We start from the raw sequence: 24,548 nt of genomic DNA, 5'->3' as shown, positions 1-24,548 counted from the left end.
CATAGGCAACCCCAGCCAGTAATCTAGCTGCTGCATTTAGGACCAGCTGGAGCCTCCGAGTTGCCTTCAAGGGCAGCACCAAGTGGGGGACGTTGCAATAATTGTGGAGACTCACCTCCTGGTACCTCTCCAGTGTAGACACAAAGGTTCTCTTGTAGAAGAGGTCCTGCAACCGCTCCTGTGTATAGTTGTGACAGAACTCTTCAAAAGTAGCTGCGCGCTCCCTCTTCTGGTGCCGGGGGTTGTGGAAGCCAGGTGTGTCCACCACCAGGATCGAGGCCATGGAGAGGGAACTTGAAGAGAAGGACCTAGAGAAAGGGTGGGTGGGATAGAGTGCCTGGTTTCCATGCTAAATCCAGGTCTGGTCTTTGATGTTCATTTATTTATTTATGTACTTCATTTATACCCCAAGGTGGTATACATGGTTCTCTCCCCTCTGTGGAGAGTTACCCAGCCCTAGGGTGTGAAGTGTTTGATCCTGTTAGTGAGAGATTGTGAGAGGAAGCCGGACTTATGTTTTATTTTAAACTATTTTGGGCAAAAGGGTTTGTGTTAAGAGGTCAAGATAAAGTACGCTGGAGAAAGTTCTGACTGATTTAGGCTCATCATTCACTTCCAAACTGATGCAACGTTTATGGGAGAAGTGTGGGATCAAACACCTTACTTCTATTTCTTATCATCCACAGACCAATGGGCTCGTGGAAAAATTTAATGGAAGTTTGCTGCGAATGATAAGAGCTTATGTAACTGAACATCCAAAAGACTGGGATGAAAATCTGCAAGCCTTGTTATATGGTCTATTCCCCAGGTCTATTCCCCAGGAGAGCACGGGATTTAGTCCCTTCGAATTATTGTTTGGCAGGAGAGTTAAAGGTCCCCTAGATTTACTAAGATTGAATGGGGAAGAACAACAAGAGGGAGACCCAGAGAATGTAGCTGATTATTTGTTTAAGCTACAAAATACTCTCAAACACTCTTTGGAATTGGCAGGGGGAAATTGTAAGAAAGCCCAGCACAAACAGAAGGTTTGGTATGACCTAAAAGTGGGCAGATCGTGAAGCTGAGGCTCCAATACTTTGGCCACCTCATGAGAAGAGAAGACTCCCTGGAAAAGACCCTGATGAGGGCACAAGGAGAAGTGGATGACAGAGGATGAGATGGTTGGACAGTGTCCTTGAAGCTACAAACATGAGTTTGACCAAACTGCGGGAGGCAGTGCAAGACAGGAGTGCCTGGCATGCTATGGTCCATGGGGTCACGAAGAGTCGGACACGACTAAACGACTAAACAACAACAACAAAAGTGGTGGCAGCAGTGGGAGGTGTGCTCTCCACATCAATGGCTGGTGTGGCATTTGGTAAAAGGATTTGCTAGCACTTTCCAAGCCTGGTCCCAATGAAGCTTTAAGCAGCATTTTCTGCAGCTGTGAAGCCAAGGGAAAGCCACCCCCAGTCCAGCAACAACAGCAGCAGATTGACAGCACATCTAGTAATGTGCTGATTCTTTTAGATTTGTCAGCAGCCTTCAATATGGTCGATCACGAACTTTTAGACCACCGCCGTGCCGACGTGGGGATTCACGGCACAGTCCAACAATGGCCGCATTCCTTTATCTCAGGTTGGGGACAGAGGGTGGCACTAGGGAGGGAGTTGTCGCCGTGGCACTCCTTGGTGTGTGGAGTCCCGCAAGGCGCAATCCTTTCCCCGATGCTTTTTAATATCTTTACGCGCCCCCTTGCCCAGATTGTCCGGAATTTTGGGCTGGGTTGTCATCAATATGCTGATGACACCCAGATCTATCTGTTGATGGACGGCCGCCCTGCCTCGGCCTCGGACACACTGACCAGGTGCTTGGAAGTTGTAGCTGGATGGCTACGTGGGAACTGACTAAAGCTAAATCCTTCAAAGACAGAGGTCCTCTGGCTGGGTCGGGACGACATGGGGTTGGGGGGGGGGTCAACTGCCATCTCTTGCAGGGGCTCAATTAGTGCCAGCGCCTTTTGTCAAGTGTTTGGGTGTAACCTTCAATGCCTCCCTTTCCATGGAGGCGCAGGTTGCATCCACAGCAAAGGTGGCATTTTTCCATCTCCGCCGTATCAAGCAGTTGGTCCCTTACCTCTCTCGCCCTGATCTGGCCACAATGATCCATGCGGCGGTCACCTCCAGGCTTGTTTATTGTAACTCGCTCTACACAGGGCTGCCCTCAAAGCTGACCCAGAAACTCCAGCGGGTGCAGAATGCTGCGGCGAGGCTCCTTACACATTCATCCAGTGCTTTACCAGCTGCACTGGCTCCCGGTGGAGTACAGGATCAGGTTTAAGGTGCTGGTTTTGACCTTTAAAGCCCTATGCAGCTTGGGACCCTCGTACCTACGGGACCGCCTCTCCTGGTATGCCCCGCGGAGGACCTTAAGGTCCACAAACAATAATATTCTGGAGATTCTGAGTCATAAGGTGGCTAGATTGGCCTCTACTAGGGCCAGGGCCTTTTCAGTATTGGCCCCAACTTGGTGGAACGCTCTTTCACAGGAGACCAGGGCCCTGCGGGATTTGTCATCTTCCGCAGGGCCTGCAAGACAGAGCTGTTCTGCCTGGCCTTTGGGTTGGACTTAGTCTGACCCCTGTGTTTTCCTTCCTCATGGCTTGGATTTATGGACTACTTAAAATCAGGCTGCATTTTAAATTTAAATTTTAAATTTTAATACTGTATTTTAATCTGTATTTTAATCAATTGCTTTTTATGTTTTACTAGTGTATTTCAGCCCGTTCAATAACGGGCGCTAGAATCCTGGGGTTCGGAGAAGCGCTTGCACAGCGCTTCTCCGAACCCTGGGACCTGTCCTTGTTGTCGGCGGCAGGGGGGCAGGAACGGAGGAGGAGAAAACGCTGCTTTCTCCTCCTCCGTTCCTCTCCCCCAGCCGCCGACAGGAAGGAGACATCCCGGGGTTCGGAGAAGCGCTTGCGCAGCGCTTCTCCGAACCCTGGGACCTGTCCTTGCTGTCGGCGGCAGGGGGACAGGAACGGAGGAGGAGAAATGCCTACCTCGCCGCCGCCGCTTCGCGGCCTCCCGGCACTCCTCTTACGGGCCAGGGAGGGTTGTGAGGAGGAGGCCTCCTCCGGCCTCCACCCTCGCTTCCCTGACGTGCCCTGCAGTGAGGCGGTGTCCGGCCGGGAGCGGCGGTTGGAGGAGGCAGAGGGGGGGGGAGTGTGCGCGTGCAGTCTCTCCGTCCAATCCCTGTGTCCCTGGGGCACATGCGCAGTAACCCAGGGACACACGGAAAACTTGGACGCAGAGACACTTGCATAGCATTATATAGGATTGTAATTTTATTGGTGTGAGCCGCCCTGAGCCCGGTTTTGACTGGGGAGGGCGGGGTATAAATAAAAATTATTATTACTACTACTACTACTACTACAACCATCACCTTGTTGGGACAGAAGAGGCATCCAAGACCTCTCCCTCCTGACCTTTGGATCCAGCCTGTAATGAAGCCATTTTATTAGGAAGTGTAACATCGCAAGCCTCTCCATGCGCTCCTGCCTGCCCCATATGAAGCTTGTTATTTGACTCCCTCAAGTGGGCGCATTAATCTCAACATGCTGGTAACCTTCATGTCAATCCTGCAAAGTCACATCCATTACTAACAAGTAAACAAGTGTTGCTCTCAGCACACCACAGCTTTCACTCCACCTGCTCTCTTTTTTAAAATAAAATAAAAAAGACCAACAACAGAACAAACAAATGCATCTTTACACCTATGCAGATAACCACAGGTTGTCCCCCTTAATGGGAGCAAGGATGCGGCAGGAACCAACCCAAATGCTGAAGGGGAAAGAGGCTGAACCTATGTGTGGAAATGTGCACTAATTGGGGAAGGGTCCATCCCAGGAAGCCTGACTCCAAGGCCCACCAACCAAGAGGCCTAACATGCTGGGAATTTCAGGTGCTTCAAGGGGCTGATGAGCTCTGTAGTTGCACCTTGAAGATGGAACTTGCTTCCAAAATTAGACTGCTGGCCTGCCAGGTGCTTGAGAGCTCCCCACATTCCCCTTGGGAGAAGAATCTAGATTGCAAAGAGTTTATAACTGAAGACAAAGTGATGTCAGCATTAGTGGAGCTAAAAGTCAGTTAATGCATGTGGCAGGTCTGAACTCCCCACCCCTGGCAGCTACTTGATGGTTGAGGCACATACGGGATATTTTATTTATGCTAGAAACATTTAAATACCACCCTTCATTAACAGCGGTTGACAACAACTGTACAGAAAACCATATTGAAAAGTTATTGTGGAACTATGTTCTCATGCAGGAGGAGGAGAACCTCGAAGGCAAATGAAACTTCACATATAAAAAGGTCTCCCTAGCTCTCTATGTTCAACATCCAAGAAAACCAGACTTTAAGATGCTACATATTCTCTCCAGCATGTCTGGACAGCAAAAGGGACAGATGATTTAAAGACACTCACCCTGATGGAGGATCACATAGGAACCCAGGAAGCTGCCTTAGACAGAGTCAGACCATTGGTCCCCCTTGCTCAGTGTTGTCTACTCTGACTGGCAGTGGCTCCCAGAGTATCAGACAGGGGACTTCCCCAGTCCTCCCTGGATATGCTGTCAGAGATGGAACCTGGGACCTTCTGCATGCCAGGTGGATGTTCTGCCCCAGAGCTATGGCCCTTCCACATCTTTCTTCCTCCACAAATGGCATTCCCTCCATACCAAACACCTGCCTCTCATTTATTCTCCAGCTTTCAACCAAAGTCTTTTTTTTTTAATGTAGGTGTCATGGGCAGAGGACAACCCAGACAGATGCAATAACCCCTCAGCTCTTCCTATAGCTCATCATATCTTTGTGATCTGGACAAAGAAAGGCCTGCTTTTCCAAGGGTGGGATTGCAGCATTCAAAGCCAAACATACCTGTTGATGAGCGACACAACAGCTGCAAACAGCTCCTCGTAAAGCCCCGCAGCCATCCCTTCCACGCACTCCACACCTGTCATCTTGGGACCTGAAGGAGAGAGACACAGATTGCTTAATTTTCCTGACTGTGCCTTTGGGCACGGCTGCTCAGCAGTCCTCCCCACATGCTGCTACATGAAATTGCTATCAAACCAGAAGCAATTTCCAAGCAGGGCAACTGCTGTGTCTGTCTGTTGCAGGGAAAAAAGAGCAAAAAGTAACACCTGAAGAAAACTAACCGTTTCTTATGGCATAAGCCAGTCTTCACCAACCTGGTGCCCTCCAAATGTTTGAGTGACAGCTCCTGTGGACAACAGCCACCAGGGCTGTCTGATGTTGCGACTGGCAGCTGTCTTGAGGGCATGAATCATAGAAGTGTAGAGTTGGAAGGGACACCAAGGCTCGTCTAGTCCAACTCCTCCCTTCATGCATCCATCAGATGCATGAAGTATTCTAACGAGGAGAGGGGCACACAGTCTCCAATAGAACCTGCACCCAAACCACCAGCATCACGTTGGAACTCTTCAACAGGGAATCAGCATGGGACACAAACTAAAAACCCAAATCACGATGGACAGGTAGAGGCTTGAAGGGAATAGCCCAGCCCATTGCCTTTGGCCCACACCACCACCACCCCAGCTTGTTTTAAAGCCATGTAAAGCCATATCCATCTTGTGCCATTGAGTTACTGTAGTGGAAACATGAAAGATGGAGGAGGAGGCTTGGTGGCCTTGTGCAATTAACCCTTCATTTAAGGTCACTTTAAGTCCTCGCAGGCCCAGTTGGGGCTTGATTACCCAGGTCATGGGATTGGGAGGATGTAGACATGACACGAATCAGTACAGGTGGAGGCTATTGAGGCATTAAGCCTTGCCTACCTGGGCTGGGTATAAATAACAGGGCTTGAACCTAAATGCAGTGTGCCTAGATGTGGGTCAAGGTTGCTGCATTGCAAACCAGACAGAAGATCCACTTTGCTGCTGTTCCTTAGGCAGTAGCCTAAGAAGGGATTTGGATTAATGGTCTGGTACTATATGTTGGTTGTTTGGGTAAATGTTTGTCAGGGATTGACTATTTGTGTGTGTGTTAAATGAGAAAGGGGTTCATTGACTGTGTCTGTTTGGGGAGGTTTTGCACTGTTGTATGTGGGTATAGAAGCCTATTTTGTTCAAGAAAGTTCAGTCTTCTTCCACTAAGTTGTTTGTTTATCAAAGATCCATTAAGAAAAAAACCTGTGTGCATTTGGAAAAACAGTTCAAACATTATCTGTGTGCAGAATGACTTTCCTCCATTCTGAATCCATTTAATTTGGTGACTACCTCCTTCCCCATTCTAGTATAATGGGAGAGGGATAAAAATTGCTCACTCATATATATAAATACATATATTCCATTTTCCATCCTGTGCATAATTTTATAAACTTCTGTCATGTCATTTTGCAGTTGTCCCTTTTTCAAACTGATCTGATTGTTAGATGCACTGAGAGATCTTAAATGTTGCTAACAGCTGCAGGGTTCAGCACGAGGAGCGGCTCTGTTGCTCCTGTTCCTCTTGGGAGGGCAGATCTTTTCCTTGTGCATAAACCTGAATTGGGGTAGGGGACTTTGAAATATTGATTGGAGGAGAGTTTAAGGAAGGAAGAAGGGGAACCAGGTTTTACACGCTGGTACCAACTTGGAATCTGAGTTTGTTGCTAAGGAAACCAACTACAGCTAGCATCTTTTCTAAATTGTTTTCAGGTCCATTCCTTGGCAAATTTCAACCACGAATGAACACTGCTTGTTACTTAGTGCACAAAAGCAGGTAGCGGGGGGGGGGGGGGAGAGGTAGTAGATGAAAAGAGTTACAGAAAATCGTGGGGTGGGAGGGGGGGCCTTGTCAAGGCAAGAAACATCAAGAAAGCTGGCCGGAAACAGCTTGTTGCCTGTCCCAGATCTCAGTTGGGAGCTAATATCTTGGTTACACCTTCCTTCTCCAACACCCTTTTTCCTGCTTTCAAATACCTGGCAGATTTACAATTCAAAGAGCTGTTTGGAAAGCCAGCTGGGCTTAGCTACCTTCCAGTCTGTTTTTTTTTTAGGGCTGAAAAACAAAAGGGTTTTATTTTTAATAACCATAGAATCATAGAATAGAATCATAGAGTTGGAAGAGACCACAAGGGCCATCCAGTCCAACCCCCTGCCAAGCAGGAAACACCATCAAAGCATTCTTGACATATGGCTGTCAAGCCTCTGCTTAAAGACCTCCAAAGAAGGAGAGTCCACCACACTTCTTGGCAGAAAATTCCACTGTCAAACAGCTCTTACTGTCAGGAAGTTCTTCCTAATGTTTAGGTGGAATCTTCTTTCTTGTAGCTTGAATCCATTGCTCCGTGTCCGCTTCTCTGGAGCAGCAGAAAACAACCTTTCTCCCTCTATATGACATCCTTTGAAATATTTGAACGTGGCTATCATATCACCCCTTAACCTCTTCTCCAGGCTAAACATACCCAGCTCCCTAAGCCTTTCCTCATAAGGCATTGTTTACAGGCCTTTGACCATTTTGGTTGCCCTCTTCTGGACACGTTCCAGCTTGTCAGTATCCTTCTTGAACTGTGGTGCCCAGAACTGGACACAGTACTCCAGGTGAGGTCTGACCAGAGCAGAATACAGTGGTACTATTACTTCCCTTGATTTAGATGCTATACTCCTATTGATGTAGTCCAGAATTGCATTGGCTTTTTGTTTGCTGCTGCATCACATTGTTGACTCATGTCAAGTTTGTGGTCTACCAAGACTCCTAGATCCTTTTCACAAGTACTGTTCTCAAGCCAGGTGTCACCCATCCTGTATTTGTGCCTTTCATTTTTAAAAAAATTTTTTTTGCCCAAGTGTAGTACCTTACATTTCTCCTTGTTGGACTCCGAGGTCTCTGGCATCGCGGAGGGGGGGGGGAGTCCGTGGGGCGCACGGACTCCCCATAAGAACACCGGAAAGTGCGTTCCGGTGGCTTAGCAGCCTGGCAAAGCTCTGGACACGATTCCTCCTCTACTCGGGAGCTCAGTAGAGCGACCGAGAATCAGAGGAATGGAGTTGCGGGAGCCATCTTGGGCAACATCGTTACCTCCAAGAAGCGAAGCTCCGAGTCTTCAGCCAACAAGTGGCGGATTCTTCCCAAGAAACAAAAGATTTGGACAAAGTAAGTGAAATCTCTAATTTGGAAACTTTATTGGAATTATAGGAAGAGATTCTAAAAAACGGAAGTCGATCTCTTCTTACTGTGGACTTCAGAGGCGCGAAACTATCCCAAAGCCGAAAGTGAAAATGATTGCTTTCATAACTCCAAAGAAAGAAAGTTTTTCTAACACCTTCCCGACCCTGGAGCTGACACCCCACGAGGCTCAGCAAGGTTATTAAAACAGCTGATAAAAAGGAGAAGAAGGAGAAACTTTTGTTAAGGACGTTATTTGATAAATAGAAGAAGTAAAGACTTTGAAAATGATTAGCCAAGATGGAGGTTACCGTTTTTGAGGAAGGAATTTTCCATTGTCTGCTGTCTTCTTATCTTCACTCTGCTTGCGGTTAAGGAAAAATGCCTGCACCCTATTCAACAGCCTTCCGTGAGAAGGTGTTAAGTTACTTGGAAATTCTTGGAGGCATGAGAGATCTCTTAAAGAGACAGGAACAATTCAGTTCACCATTGGTAAATATAGCAGACCATGGACAAGAGGCAATTTCTGAAAATGAAAGGGATCTCAAAAATCAAGAAGAGGATGATGCTCAACAAAAGGTGAAAAAAGAAGAAGAGGAAGAGAAGAATACTAATACCAGTAGTTTTGGAAATTTAACTGAGAGAGCAACCCCTGTGGAGAAGCATCACACCCAATGGAATATATTTCTTGAAAATGGGGAGACTGGGGAAAATAGAGAAAGGAGAAGTGAGACTGAGGGGTGGGAAAAACAGAGCGAAGGGAGGACGGAGACCGGAATTTTGAACTGGGAAAGACTTGGTGTGGGATGAAAAAACTGGTAAATTGGTATTTAGGCTGGCTGAAAAACGGCTCTGAAAGCATGGCTTGATGAAGGAATTGCTGGACCAAATGGGGGAAAACTCCAGGGGTGGGGGGAGAGAGGGCGATTAAGAGAATACTGCAGAATTACAGGCGGTTATACAACGTCTGGATAAATTAGATGAAAGCGTAAAATCAAATGCAGAAGGAATCCAGGACATCAAACAAGATACTGGGACCTTGAGAAAGGACGTACAAGAAAATAAAGTTCAGATACAAGGAGTAGATGTGAGAGTTACAGATTTGGAAACCCATAGACTTTAATTGGAAAAACAAGAGGAGGCGACCCAAATTGCGATTGCTTTCCTTCAGATGAAGAAACGCGAATTCTTTTTACGTCTGAGAAATTTCCCTGATATTGAACAAGGGAATTTAAAAGAAGTAATAATTCAAGAATTTGTTTCACAGTGGGAATTGGATAAAGAAGAATTTGAGAAGATGATTGTGAAAGTTTATAGATTTGGACCCAGAGGAAAAAAGGATCAAGAACAGTGGGAGATTGTATTGTGGAATTCCAAACCAGAGAACAAAGAGATCTAATATTAGGACTGCACTACAGAAATAATCTTAAGGTAAAGCAACAACAAGTGGTACTTTTCAAAGAAATTCCCAAGTTGTTCCTGGGATTCAGAAATAAATACACGGACTTGGCCAATGCATTGAGGAAAAAAGGGATTTTTTTCGTTGGGAGTTTCCTCAAGGTCTCTTCTTCAAATACAATGAAAGGAACGTTAGAATCAAAACACCAGAAGAAAAGAGGAAGTTCCTGGAGAAACACGCAAAGGATTTTGAAGCTGAATTAAGACTGGGACTTGGAGTAAATTACTAGCATGGCAATTGAAAAAGAGACAGAAACAAAGCACGATAACAAATATTAAAATGGAAGAGAAGATAATTGAGAACCTGACAGAGATAAGGAAATGTTTTCAGAAGTATTACAAACAGCTTTACAAAAAAGATAAACAGCCAATAGATAAAATAGAACAATTATTGGGCAAAAATGGACTGCAAAAGATTCCACTTGATAAGTGATTAGCACTCAATTATAGAATTACAAAGCAGGAAGTAGAATACAACATAAACCAATTGAAAATCAGCAAAGCACCAGGACCATATGGATTGACATCAAAATATTATAAGACCTTGAAAGACTGGTTAATAGAACCATTGGTGGATGTCTGTAATAAGATTCTTGGAGGGGACAAAGCACCCGAGACCTGGTGAGATGCATATGTAACTCTGATTCCAAAACCAGATGTCGATAGAACACAGATGAAGAATTATCGCCCAATCTCCCTTTTAAATGCGGATTACAAAATTTTTGCAAGTATTTTGGCTTCAAGATTGAAAAGGGTGTTAAATGATCAAATACATCAAGATCAGGCGGGTTTTTTTACCAGGTAGACATATGAAGGATAATATTAGAAATATTATAGATGTGTTAGAAAGGCTGGAAGAAAAAAAGAATACCAAAGCTGTGTTAATTTTTATAGATGTGGAGAAGGCATTTGATAATGCTTCTTGGAATTTTATGATAAAAAAATTGGAAAATATGGAGGTTGGGCAAGGATTCATTAATGGTATAAGTGCAATCTATTCAGAACAACAAGTGAAAATCATTGTGAATAATATGGTATCGGAGGAAATTAGAATTGAAAAAGGCACCAGGCAAGGGTGCCCACTTCCCCCTCTACTTTTCATAACTGTTCTGGAGGTCTTGCTGAACATGATAAGGAAAGACAAAGAGGTGAAAGGTATAGGAGTGGGATCAAAACAGTACAAGCTAAAAGCCTTCGCTGATGACTTAGTATTAACTTTACAAGATCTGGAGACCAGTGCAATTAAAGCACTGGAAATAATTCAGGAGTTGGGTCAGCTTGCAGTGTTTAAATTGAATAAAGCGAAAACAAAGTATTGGGTAAGAATCTAACACCAGAAGAAATAAATGGTTTACAGCAGGGGTCCCCAAACTACGGCCCCCGGGCCGGATGCGGCCCAATCGGCCTCCCAATCCGGCCCGCGACGACCCCCGCCGCCCGCTGCCGCCGCCCGCTCTTACGGCGCGCGGCGCGGCGACGATCTTAAAAATCGGCAAAAAATCGGCGAAAATCCTTTGTGCGCATGCGTATGGGCTTCTCCCGACCCAGAAGAGGTCATTTCCGATGCACTTCCGGGTTGGTGGAGGCCCATACGCATGCGCACAAGCGATTTTCGGCGATTTTTTCCCGACCGTGTGCGTGTGCGCATGCGCACGGGCGCGCACTCCCCCGCCCTCCGGCCCGCTGCGCGCGCACTCCCCTACCCTCCGGCCCGCTGCGCGGTAAGTCTGGGGTTACAGGATACCACTGGTTTGACGTTTGTTAAAAAGGTGAAATACCTGGGAGTAAATATGACAGGGAAGAATATAAATTTGTTTAAAAATAATAATGAAAAATTGTGGAATGAAATTAAGAGAGATTTGGAGATATGGTCAAATCTGAAATTATCTTTGATGGGCCGAATATCTGTGATAAAAATGAATGTATTGCCAAAAATGTTTTTGTTTCGAGCATTACCAATTGTTGATAATTTAAGATGTTTTAAAGAATGGCATAAGGTATTATCAAGATTTATCTGGCAGGGGAAAAAACCAAGAATCAAATATAAGTTGTTAACGGATACCAAAGATAGAGGAGGTTTTTCCCTGCCAGATTTAAAGATATATTTTGAGGCAGCAGCCGTTTGCTGGATGAAAGAATGGTTTATACTCGATAATACTGATATACTAGATCTGGAAGGTCATGACAATGCATTTGGTTGGCATGCATATTTGTGGTACGATAAGATTAAGGTTCACAAAGGTTTCAAATGTCATATTATTAGAAAATCATTATATAATGTGTGGATTAGATATAAGGATCTGTTAGAAAGGAAAACACCCAGGTGGATCTCACCTTTAGAAGCTAAGGCACATAAAAAATTTAATATGGAAACCAAGTGGTTAAAGTATAAAGATATATTGGTGGAAGAAGGAGATCAATTTAAGTTAAAAACATATGAACAGTTAAAGAATAATGTGAATGATTGGTCACAATATCATGAAATAAATGAAATGTTCAAAATGGATAAAAAACAGGTTTTCAAACAAAAAAGTCTAAATTGGAGAAGGAATTGCTAGAATCTAAAGCAAAGAATATCTCAAAGATGTATAACTTATTGTTGGAATGGCATACTAAGGATGAACAAACAAAATCTGTTATGATTGATTGGGCAAAATATGTAGGGCATAATATTATGGTGGAGGATTGGGAAAGGTTGTGGAGGAAGAATATAAAGTTTACTGTGTGTAATGCTTTAAGAGAAAATATGATGAAAATGATGTATAGGTGGTACCTTACACTGGTAAAACTAGCAAAGATTTATCTTAAGCATGATAATAAATGTTGGAAATGTAAGAGTGTAGAAGGAACCTTTTACCATATGTGGTGGACTTGCCCCCAAGTAAAGAACTTCTGGGGAAAGATTTATAATGAAATGAAAAAAGTGTTGAAAAACACCTTTATCAAGAAACCAGAAGCTTTGGGATAGTTAGAGAGGAACTACCAAAAAAAGATATTACGTTTTTTTCTGTATGCCACAACAGCAGCAAGGATTTTATTAGCTAAGAATTGGAAGAGTGAAGATTTACCTACAGTGGATGAATGGCAGATGAAGATGATCGAATTTATGGAACTGGCCGAACTGACCGGGAGACTTCGTGACTAGAGGGAAGAGTCGATGGAAGAAGATTGGAAGAAATTTAAAGTTTATTTAAGAAATAATTGCAATATTGGAAATGTTTAAGATAAGATTTGGAAGTACAGGGAGGTTGTAGAGGAAGATTTGTAGAGGTATTGTAGTATATCAAGATTTAGATATAAGGGTAAAATAAGAATTGAACGTTATTAAAGAATTAATATGAGGCAAAGTTTTGTTAGTTAAGGTAAAAATAAGATGATTGATGTATGATATAGAAATTACTAAGGATGATATACAATGAAAAGCAGAAAGGAGGGACTTGAGGAAGTCAACAATGTTAGGATACATGAGTGATAAATATGGTAGTTTTTTCTTTTTGTATTTTGAATTTTGTGTTTGTATTTTTGTGTTTTAAATGTTTTTTCTCAGTTTTATAAAATCAATAAATATATTTGAAAGAAAAAGAAAAAGAAAATGTCCTTGGTCAGCAGGCCTAAGCTGAGGCACAGGACAGCTCTACTGTCAACCAAGGCTTTTCTTCAGCCAGAACTTAGTTCCAGCACCTCTCCGGTGGGGGCGATTGCCATTATAAGAGAACAAGGGAGGCATTAATGGTGAGTTATGGCAATGCAGACTGCATTGGATTTGGGGGGCATCAATCTCCATAGGAAAACAGTAAGCTGCCAAGATCATTGGCTCATCCAACTGACCGGCAGTGACTCACCAGGCATGGAGGTATTTCCCAATCCTATCTGGTGATGCTGGCAGGGATTGACCCTAGCACCTTTCATGTGCTAAGCAGGTGCTCTGTCCCTGAGACTTTGGTGCGGGGAATCTGTGGCCTTCCCAAATGTTGCTGGACTGTGATTCCCGCACTCCCGACCACTGGCCATGCTGGCCCCTGGGAGCTGGAGGGATGCAGGATTTCCCTTCTTCCCAGGGATAAGGCATCTCCCCTGGTTCCTTTTATTAGGGGAAGAGCCACAACTAGCACAGAGTGCAGGAGGACCCAAAGTCAGTCTCCGGATGAAAGCAGGGATCCCATGTGATGCAACAAAGCAGCTTATGGCTCACTGTGAGAAGACATGGACAAGGCCTCATGGTTCAGGGCCTGGAATCTTTAAGGAGGACCTTTTTGGCACTAGAGCTGAGAACAGCCTCTGTGAGCCTCAGCTGCCTCTTTCTGTTTACTACACTGACAATACTGAGGTCGGTTGATCGGGGCAGCTTCACAGGTCCCTGCTACAAGGTGAATTCCATGCTACGCAAAGGGATTAAGGACAAAACTGCTTTTACTATAATGCTGTTATACAAATTTATGGTGTGAACACACTTGGAATATTGTGTGCAACTCTGGCCACCTGACCTCAAAAAGGACATTGCAAAGTTGAAAAAGGTTCAGAAAAGGGCAAGCAAAATGATAAACTCTCTTATAAAGAAAGGGTACACTAACTGGGTATTTTTATTCTAAAGATAAGGAGAGCAAGAGGGGACAGGTCAGAGGTGAATAATATGCATGGTGTGGGGAAAGAGAAGCTTTTCTCTCTCTCTCTCTCATAAAACTAAAACCCTGGGAGTATCAAATGATGTATTGTGCAGAAAGGGTGGAGAAAGAGAAGGTTTTCTTGTTCTCTCTGAATAGCAGAACCCAAAGGAGTCATCCAGTGAAGCTAAATGGTGGGAGATTCAGAACAGAAACCCTTCTTTACAGAGCACATAGCCCATGGGGTTCACTGCCACAAGATACAGTGATGCCACCAACTTGGGTAGCTTTGAAAGTGGTTTAGGCAAGTTCATGGAAAGCAAGTTTACCATCAACTCCTAGCCATGGAAAATAACAAAATTCCTTCAGTAGCACCTTAAAGACCAACTAAGTTTTTATTTTGGTATGAGCTTTCGTGTGCATGCACACTAGCCATGGAGACAGTGTGTTGCTTCCAGTATGGGAATCATGAGTGGGGAGAGTGCTGCTATTGCACTCATGTCCTGCTTGTGAACTGGCCCACTGTGAGAACAGGATGCTGCACTAGATGGGCTGAGGGTAGTTGGGGGGTATATCTGTGCCTGTTTGAGTTGTTCCTAAGATGGATTCAAACATGCATATTCAACCCAAGGTTGATGGAATATGACGGTGGGAGGGGAATTGTCAAAACAGAGCCTCTCTTTCCCCTGCTAACTTTGCATGAGGAAAGGGCCTTACCATCCGGCCAGCCTTGGTCCTGGCTGAGCTGTCCTCTGGCTCCAGACGTGACCTGCTCAATAATCCTCTGGAGGTGGTGCTTGAAGACGGCTGTTGTGAGCTCCTCAAAATCACAGCCAAGGACTTCCGCTGCCTTGTTGGCCCACTCAAACTGCATGAACTGCTTCCTGCCAACTGAACAGAAAGGAGAGGAAGGGGCTTATGCTCAGGAAGCCTTTGTTTTCCATATAGACTCCTTCTGGCTCACTTATAATGCACGAATTTGTGAATTATGTGATTTGTGAATTACGAATTATTTATTTGTAATTCACAATATGATATTGATATAATTCACATATGATAGCCATCTTCAAATATCTCAAGGGTGTCACATGGAAGAGGGAACAAGCTTGTTTTCTCCTGCTCTGGAGGGTAGGACTCAAAACAAGGCTTCAGGTTTCAAGAAAGGAGATTCTGACTAAATATCAGGAAGAATTATCTCCCTCCCTTCCTTGGAAGTTTTAAAGCAGAGGTTGGATGGCCATCTGCCATGGATGCTTTTGCTGAGATTCCTGCATTGCAGGGGGTTGGACTAGATGACCCTTAGGGTCCCTTCCTACTCTACAATTCTATGATTCTATTTATTTCATATCATTTATATATACACCACCCAATTGTAAGAAGAAAAAAACTGAGTGGTTTGCAAAAAGAATAAAACAGCAAAATCAATAATAACAGTTAAGAACAGCTACTGAAAACATTCAAATCATATTTAAGATCAAATATAAACCAATAACAGATTAAAAACACATGTAAGCAGGTGCTGAAGAGCACAGTGAAGAAGCCTGCCTGGTGTCCAGAGGCAGGGGGTTCCCTAGGGTGGGGCTGCCACACTCGGAAATCAATTACTCACAGTGGTACAATGCTTCCTCGGTTTACAAATTTAATCCGTTCCGCTAGTCCGTTCTTAAACTGAAACCATTCTTAAACCAAGGCGCACTTTCCCCAATGAGGCCTCCAGCTGCCGGGGCCCTTCCACTGTTCGGACTCCATTCACATACTGGGACACTACTTCCGGTTTTGCAGAGTTTGAAAACCAAATAGTTCGTAAACAGGGCTGTTCTTAAACCAAGGTACCTGTAACAAGGTCAGCTCTGCACATGGGCCTATGTGGCCAAGGGGATCAATTTTGTAGTGTTGGTGTATCCTGGGTAGGGGGTGGGTTGTGCTTCCGTTAAGAGTGGCCAAAGAAAGAGAGCAAGATAGCCAGAGGGAAAGAAAACCCAAGCAAGGTCATGAGGCAGACTTTTTTTTTAAGAGGGAGGGGGGAGAAGGAAACGAATCAGGTCTAAAAGCGAATGGCTGTTCACGTGCAAAGTGCTGGCGGTAATTAGCTGCAATTTGATGGCAGCCATTCATAACGAGACAGAGAGCAGAATTAAACTGATGGTAGCAATTAGATTACATTTCACCTCTGAGTGCTGCCTTTGATTTTGCCCTGCAGGAGTCATATTTCCATGCAATGAAATGCAGCACAGCATTTGCTAGTGGCTTTGAAAGGGCACCTACAACATAAGAGTCCCAGGCCAGCCTACCCCCCTGCCTCCGGCTCTGCCCACTGCTCTCCCTCTTTGTGGGACTACCCAGAAGGCCTCCTGTAAGGAGCAGCCAATCCTGGAAAGAATGGGGCTACAGCCACCCAGCCACGCCACACCCATGCCCCCCACAAAGCCAACTGGCTGAATGTATTTCCAGGGAAATCGTTTATCTCCTGGAATAATTACTTCAGCTTCATGTTTCCAAAAAAGGATCAATAGAGAGTCAAATTGCAGAATGAGCCAGTTTGCAAAGCTTCAGACTGATAAGTTGCAGAACCCACAAGCTGGCAGGAAACCAGGTCCTACATGTGCAACTTGGAAGCTGGATAGAAAAGCAATGGAGCAAGGAGCAAGGTCTCTCCCTGGGTTAAGTCTTATGGCCAGATGAAAAGAAGACAAGAAGGGAAAGAGCCACCCACATGCTGACCCAGCAAACGGCCTGAAATGGTCAATCCCCTTTTCTCAGGACTAGCAATCTCTAGCAAAACAAGGCAAAACAAAAACCTGAAACCCTACAATTCCAAACCACAATTCCCCAGATTCCTTTCATTCTTTTTTTTTTTTTTGAGGGGGAGAACCATGATAGCTTAAGTATGTCTTCGTTTATGCATAAAAACATAAGTCTTTCATCACACAGCCTCTGTGGAAGGATTTGCATCACAGTCCTGGATTTACATGAACTCAGGGCAGGGGAGCTAAAAAGAAGCCAATTTTTAACCTACAACAGACATTTGAACAATGCAGGGAAAGAGAGAGAGGAACTGTGAGCATATGGGGACTTGAAGGATCTGTGGTGATTGTTGATGTGTGTGCAGCATCTACTCTTCTTCTTTTTTCAGGTAGGTAGCTGTGTTGGTCTGACATAGTTGAAACAAAAAATTAAAAAAATCCTTCCAGTAGCACCTTAGAGACCAACTAAGTTTGTCATTGGTATGAGCTTTCGTGTGCATCTGAAGAAGTGTGCATGCACACGGAAGCTCATGACAAACTTAGTTGGTCTCTAAGGTGCTACTGGAAGGAGGTTTTTTTATTTTTTGTTTCTTCTTCTTTTAATAGACTTGCAGAAGAGTTTTGTTTTAATTGAGTATCTTTATTATTTACAAAAACTTACAGTGATCGAATACAAATATAAAATAACATAATCCTTTCCTCTTCCAGCCATCCGGCCAGAGACCTAATGCTGACTCATGCTCATTTACATACTGACACTTTACACTCTGACCCTTATTGATCACATGCCCTTTATAAAGGCTCCTGTTGCTGGGTAGATTTTTCTGTTGCCTAGCAACCTGTTCATTTATCAAGTTCTTTCTAGAATATTCCAACAGGGATATGGGGCATAAAAGGAGGCATGAGGGGATCAGGGCAGGGGTGAAACTATGCTTCATTTCACCTGGGTCAAAAACCCAGGTTGGCACCCCCTCCACACACATTTGCATACACACAGGTTGGGAGCCTCAATGGGGTCCCTCTGGGGGCTTCACCTGGGGCAAAACAAAAAACCCAGCTAACACACACACACACACACACACACACACACACACACGTAGCTGTGGCACTGGATTGGGGCATTGGGTGAAGTGCAAAATGGAGGTTGGCAAGCGGGGTGCAGGGTAGGTGGGGTTGGCAAACAATGCAAGCAGGAACAGCAGGCCCTGGAAGTAGACACATGCTCTGAAGCTCCTTGACTTCAGCAGTCTTTACTGGAACATGCTCAAACCACTGGTCTCTTAATGGCAGCTACTGTCCTAGTAGGCTGGAGCATGGAGCTAGATGCGGGGTGTTGCTCCAGCAATGAAGCCAGTCAGACCAGGAGCTTATAGAGGAGCTGAAGCCAGGCCCCGAGCCAGGCAGATGCTTCCGTGCATTTCCATGTTCTTCTGAGTAGCCTTTGTGGGTAGTCAGCTGGGCACTTCAGTGCCACCCCTAAAGCTCCTGCCTAGGTCCCCAGCTCCACCTGCATGCACACAGAACTCGTTGCACAAACAGGGATTTAGCCTTCGTCCTAAGGATCTTGCATCTAGAGGGGCACGTTCTGCATGTTGGCTTCTGTACCACTTTTTTCCTTCATTGGGGTGTTATTTACACATTGCCACCGCCCCCCCCAAAAAGAGGACACAGATTTGCACACAATTTTCATGTGCTAATTTATATGTATAAATCAAAAAGAAAGTCAGTTCAAGGCAACCAAAATTCACACCTATCCAAACTCTGTGATGCAGTTCTCCAGTCAACCTGTGGCAGACCACATGGAAAGAAAGGAAGCAAAGAGAGACAAGAGTTTGTCCAGCAAACTCTGAGGCGTAAGTGCATCCAACCCTCAGCGCTCAGATCTTTTTTATTAGCATTAGAAAACACCACAGAAATTCAAACAAGCCAATAACAATTCATTCTACTCTCCCAAAACCCCTCCCCAGGAACATGATACTCTGAGGAAACTTCGAGGTCCGGCGAAATCTAAACTACATAGGGGAAACATGCATAACAGAAGGGGGGGAGGACATTCCTGGGAGGATTAACAAATCCGGAAACTTCAAGGAAGCAGGATTTAACACCTCTGAAAGGTTTGCCAGGAAGGAGAGAACTGCAAATGCCCCTTTTGGCCAAATAAACACCAAATGCTTACGACAGCTGGAAGACAACTGGCAACAGATGCGTTGTCTCTTGCACCCAGACTGAAACGTGATTTTCAGGCAAAGAGAAATGGAGATTACAAGCAACCCAAGGAATTTATATCACAAATCATACATTCTATAACCCAGGTGGAAAAAGTCTGATCAAGGGAGCCACGAAGCTCAGATCATCCTCTTCAACCACGCACATGATTATAAATCCATGATTTCTTACAATAAATCCCTGGAATGCTACCACTACATCAACCAACGTTTGTTGTTGTTTAGTCGTTTAGTCGTGCCCGACTCTTCGTGACCCCATGGACCAGAGCACGCCAGGCACTCCTGTCTTGCACTGCCTCCCGCAGTTTGGTCAAACTCATGTTCGTAGCTTCGAGAAACCAACCAACCAACGTTTACAACAACAAAAATGCATATATTAGGAAAAACTGTATAAAAATGAATATATTTGTGAAAGTAATACAGTCACACCTCAGTTTAAGTACGCTTCGGTTTGAGTACTTTCAGTTTAAGTACTCCGCAGACCTGTCTGAAACAGATTAATCCACTTTCCATTACTTTCAATGGGAAAGTTCGCTTCAGGTTAAGTATGGACTTCCGGAACCAATTACAGTCATACCTTGGGTTAAGTATGCTTCAGGTTGAGTACTCCGCGGACCCGTCTGGAATGGATTAATCCACTTTCCATTACTTTCAATGGGAAAGTTCGCTTCAGGTTAAGCACGCTTCAAGTTAAGTACAGACTTCTGGAACCAATTGTGTACTTAAACTGAGGTACCACTGTACACAAATGTGCCTTGTGTTTGGGGAAATTGCTTGCAAAACTGTATAGTATTAGTCAAAATTGCATACAAAAATGTGTTTATTGGGAAACATTAATGGGAACATTCTGATGAATTTTCAAGAAAGAAAATCACAAATTGCTGTGGAAATGTGGAGAACTGGTAAGTCTGGAAAAATGAGAAACTGAAAGAACCAAAATTAGCACATCCTTCCATCACTAGTAAAGATGCAGATTTTAAAAATCCATGATCATTGAAATAGAAATGCAAAAGATCTCAGCATGGTGAAGGAGCCTGTGCCCAGGGGACCAGGGTGCCTGCTAAATGCCAGCCATGGATGCTCAACCCCAAGTCACTGCACCACTCAATTCTCCCTTCTTAGGGTCCTTTAAACTGGGCAGTGACAGGACAGTTGTTTACACAGAGGGCTGTCCCTCCTCACATCTTTGTGAAATCTTTGATCAACCAACAGTAACATTGACGCACAGACTTGGACAATGAACCCACTCAAAAAGCACCCACCAACACAGCAGCAGAGCATGTAAAGAAACGCAGAAGGAAGGGCCAGATGCAGCCCAACCAGGTTGCGAATCCGGCTGGCACAGCCATTTGAAAACCCACCAAGAGTCTGGTTTTCCTACAGAGTGGCAAGCATCCCCAACGCGGCTTTTCAGTGGAGCGGGGACTGGTCAGTCCCTGCGCCGCACTGAGGTAGACTCACAGGGACTGACCAATCAGTCCCCGGCACCGCGGTAAACTCCAACACAGTCTTTTATTCGTTGAGCTGCTGCCGACACACAGCGGGTCAACCAATGAAAAGCCCCATCTGAGTTTACCTGAGCGCAGCACAGAAACTGATTGGCCAATGGAAAGCCACTGCAAGCAGGCAAACTCCTGTCCCTCCGACCTCCACACTGCCCGCAACACATCGCAAAGCCGAGCTGCAACAGCTGCCATCACACACTTTCCCCAGCAAGCTCTTCCAGAGCCATATTGCAGCTGCAGATCCCTGCAAAGAAACAAATCCAATGGGGGAACAGGAGAGGCAGCCTTCAATCCTCCTCCTCCTCGCTCTGCTCCCTTGCTTCTCTGCTCCTCCAGCTGCCCTCAGGGCAACCCATGGTAAGTGACCCAAATTTTCCACGATGCCCAAAATGCAAACAGGTGTATTGAATAGTGAGAAGATCAATGTGAGCTGGTTTGCAAACTAGGCATGCAGTTTGGTCTCACACATTCTTTGGCCACATGCTGAGCTCCAAATTTGTCATGACACCTCATATTTAGAACATTTTTTCCTGGTTTTGTGCACTACAAATACAATATGTGCATAGGAATTCGTTAATATTTTTTTTCAAAATATAGTCCAGCCCCCACAAGTGAACTGGCCCCCGACTGAAAAAGGTTGAGGACCCCTGCTGTATACCTACTGCCCATTAGCAAGTGGGCCAAGTTCAATGGGCTGGCTGAGGGGGGTCTAAAACCCTAGGCACCTAGTCAATCACTGTGCTCTGCAGGAGAAGGCCTCCTGCAGATACCTTCTTATTAAGAGGTCCATTCTGCAAAATACAGGAGTCAGACCTTTAGTTTTGTGGCACCTGGCCTTTGGAATGCCCTTCCCTTGAATATTACATTTAGCCGTGATTCCAGCATTGCAGGGAGTTGGACTAGATTACAATTTTGTGATTCTAGGACTGGAGAGGTGCCATCTCTTTTTGGCACCAGCTGAAGACCTTCCTCTTCCAACAAGCCTTTTAAGATTAGATATTTCCCAGTCTGCATCTGTACTGGAACGGTCTGTTTCTAAGAGGTTTTTATCATTTTATCACATGTTTGCTGCCTTGGGCAACTTTGGGGTAGAAGTTTAATAAATAAAATAAACAAACAAATAAATACATTAATAAAAAGTCCCTGACAAGAACACCACTGACTGCAGGAAGAGCAGAGGACTGGAGTTATAGGAACTACTTCATCTTTCTCTCTCTCAGTCCACTTCTCTTCTGCTTTGATCCATTTTTAAATCTCTGAGTCCTTTGATTCCCTTTCCCTTCCATATGGCAACAGAATCGATTTTTGGAGCAAAGGGTGAGCTGCTGAAATGAGAAGAGAGACAAGAGCTATTTATTTTTCCACTCCCAAACCCCTGAAAAATGTCAGATTTTGTGCAGACATGTGGATGCCCTGTAAAGTGATTGAATGAAGCAGGATGTGCCTCACTAAATAGCTGGTCTTGAAGCAACCTGGTATTCAGTTCTTCCAAACAAGCCAGGATTCTGCCTAGCCCAGATCTCATGGAGACCTCCTGTATGAAAGAGGCAGGAAACCCCACAGAGAACAAAGGAGGCCCTGGAAGAACCCTCAGAAGCCCCAGAAGGCAGCCTTGGCTCTTCTGCCCTGACCACATTCTGAGCCCTCCCTTGATCCCCGATGCTTCCTCTCTGGACCTCAGGAGATTGCAGTGGACCCTGATGGGAAGCTCAGAGCTGCAACACAAGGCAGAAGGCACCATCAAAAGGCATCTTGTGGGGAGCAAAGGTCTACTCAGCTCCCGTGCCCACACCATACACTTAAAGCACTATGACACCACTTCAGACAGTCATGGCTTCCTGGGAGCTGTAGTTTGTTAAGAATACTGAGAGCTGTCAGGAGCACTGTATCCCCCTCACAGAGCTTCATTGTTTTGCAGAGACAACACCCTTCTGTTGCCCGCAATATGGTGGAGACATAAACTAGGAAGTATCTGGCCTAGTCAAGCTACTTTCGCGAGAATCAAACATTTCCTTATGTGACCTTGCTGGAAAAGATTATACCAGAGATGAACTCACCTACGTATGTCTGAAACTTCCTCCCCTCCCCTCCCAGAGCTACAATTCCCAGAGTAGCTATACAGTCAATCCCTCTTCCCAGGAAACTCTGAGAATTGTAGCTCTGGGAGGGATATAGGGGGCTCCTGACAACACTCAGCACCCTTAACAGACTACAGCTCCCATAATCCTTTGGGGAAAACATGACTGCTTAAAGAGGTATCATAGTGCTTTAAAGGTATGTCTTGAATGTGGCCTAAGCGTTGGCCATGGACAGAATAGGCAAGTTGCATTCAACTGATGGCCACTGATAAGACCTTCCCATTTTGCTGTAAAGAGCTGTGTGCAATGATGGCCCTGGAGAAACAGCAGCAGCAGCAGCAGCAACCACCTTTGTAAAAACCTTTGTAATAACCCATGAAGACATCAAGAAGAGGTGGCAAGAATACACAGAGGAATTATACCAGAAAGATATGGAGGTCTCATACACCCCAGGTAGTGTGGTTGCTGACCTTGAGCCAGACATCTTGGAGAGTGAAGTCAAATGGGCCTTAGAAAGCATTGCTAATAACAAGGCCAGTGGAAGTGATGATATTCCAGCTGAACTATTTAAAATTTTAAAAGATGATGCTGTTAAGGTGCTACACCCAATATGCCAGCAAGTTTGGAAAACTCAGCAATGGCCAGAGGATTGGAGAAGATCAGTCTACATCCCAATTCCAAAGAAGGGCAGTGCCAAAGAATGCTCCAACTACCGCACAATTGCGCTCATTTCACACGCTAGCAAGGTTATGCTTAAAATTCTACAAGGCAGGCTTAGGCAGTATGTGGACCGAGAACTCCCAGAAGTGCAAGCTGGATTTCGAAAGGGCAGAGGAACCAGATACCAAATAGCAAACATGCGCTGGATTATGGAGAAAGCTAGAGAGTTCCAGAAAAACGTCTACTTCTGCTTCATTGACTATGCAAAAGCCTTTGACTGTGTCGACCACAGCAAACTATGGCAAGTTCTTAAAGAAATGGGAGTGCCTGATCACCTCATCTGTCTCCTGAGAAATCTCTATGTGGGACAAGAAGCTACAGTTAGAACTGGATATGGAACAACTGATTGGTTCAAAATTGGGAAAGGAGTACGACAAGGTTGTATATTGTCTCCCTGCTTATTTAACTTATATGCAGAATTCATCATGCGAAAGGCTGGACTAGATGAATCCCAAACCGGAATTAAGATTGCCGGAAGAAATATCAATAACCTCAGATATGCAGATGACACAACCTTGATGGCAGAAAGCGAGGAGGAATTAAAGAACCTTTTAATGAGGGTGAAAGAGGAGAGCGCAAAATATGGTCTGAAGCTCAACATCAAAAAAACCAAGATCATGGCCACTGGTCCCATCACCTCCTGGCAAATAGAAGGGGAAGAAATGGAGGCAGTCAGAGATTTTACTTTCTTGGGCTCCTTGATCACTGCAGATGGTGACAGCAGTCACGAAATTAAAAGACGCCTGCTTCTTGGGAGAAAAGCAATGACAAACCTAGACAGCATCTTAAAAAGCAGAGACATCACTTTGCCGACAAAGGTCCGTATAGTTAAAGCTATGGTTTTCCCAGTAGTGATGTATGGAAGTGAGAGCTGGACCATAAAGAAGGCTGATCGCCGAAGAATTGATGCTTTTGAATTATGGTGTTGGAGGAGACTCTTGAGAGTCCCATGGACTGCTAGAAGATCAAACCTATCCATTCTTAAGAAAATCAGCCCTGAGTGCTCCCTGGAAGGACAGATCGTGAAGCTGAGGCTCCAATACTTTGGCCACCTCATGAGAAGAGAAGAA

The 24,548-nt window shown here is 44.8% G+C and overlaps 1 protein-coding gene across 1 annotated transcript in view; it reads right to left on the bottom strand.

The window, feature by feature from the left end:
* The window catches only part of MYO18B (myosin XVIIIB), a 248,228-nt gene that overhangs the window by 142,343 nt on the left and 81,337 nt on the right, over window positions 1–24,548 (bottom strand). The window contains exons 13-15 of the mRNA XM_060269663.1: window positions 14,924–15,097; window positions 4,917–5,007; window positions 116–308 (exon numbers count right to left, since the gene is read on the bottom strand). Coding sequence (XP_060125646.1) covers window positions 116–308; window positions 4,917–5,007; window positions 14,924–15,097 — 458 coding nt within the window. The remainder of the gene's footprint in view (window positions 1–115; window positions 309–4,916; window positions 5,008–14,923; window positions 15,098–24,548) is intronic.

Source organism: Zootoca vivipara, chromosome 17 (genome assembly GCF_963506605.1).
Source record: "Zootoca vivipara chromosome 17, rZooViv1.1, whole genome shotgun sequence".
Classification (NCBI taxonomy): domain Eukaryota; kingdom Metazoa; phylum Chordata; class Lepidosauria; order Squamata; family Lacertidae; genus Zootoca; species Zootoca vivipara.
Note: the sequence above shows the minus strand (reverse complement) of the source record. Positions and strands in the feature narration are given on the sequence as shown.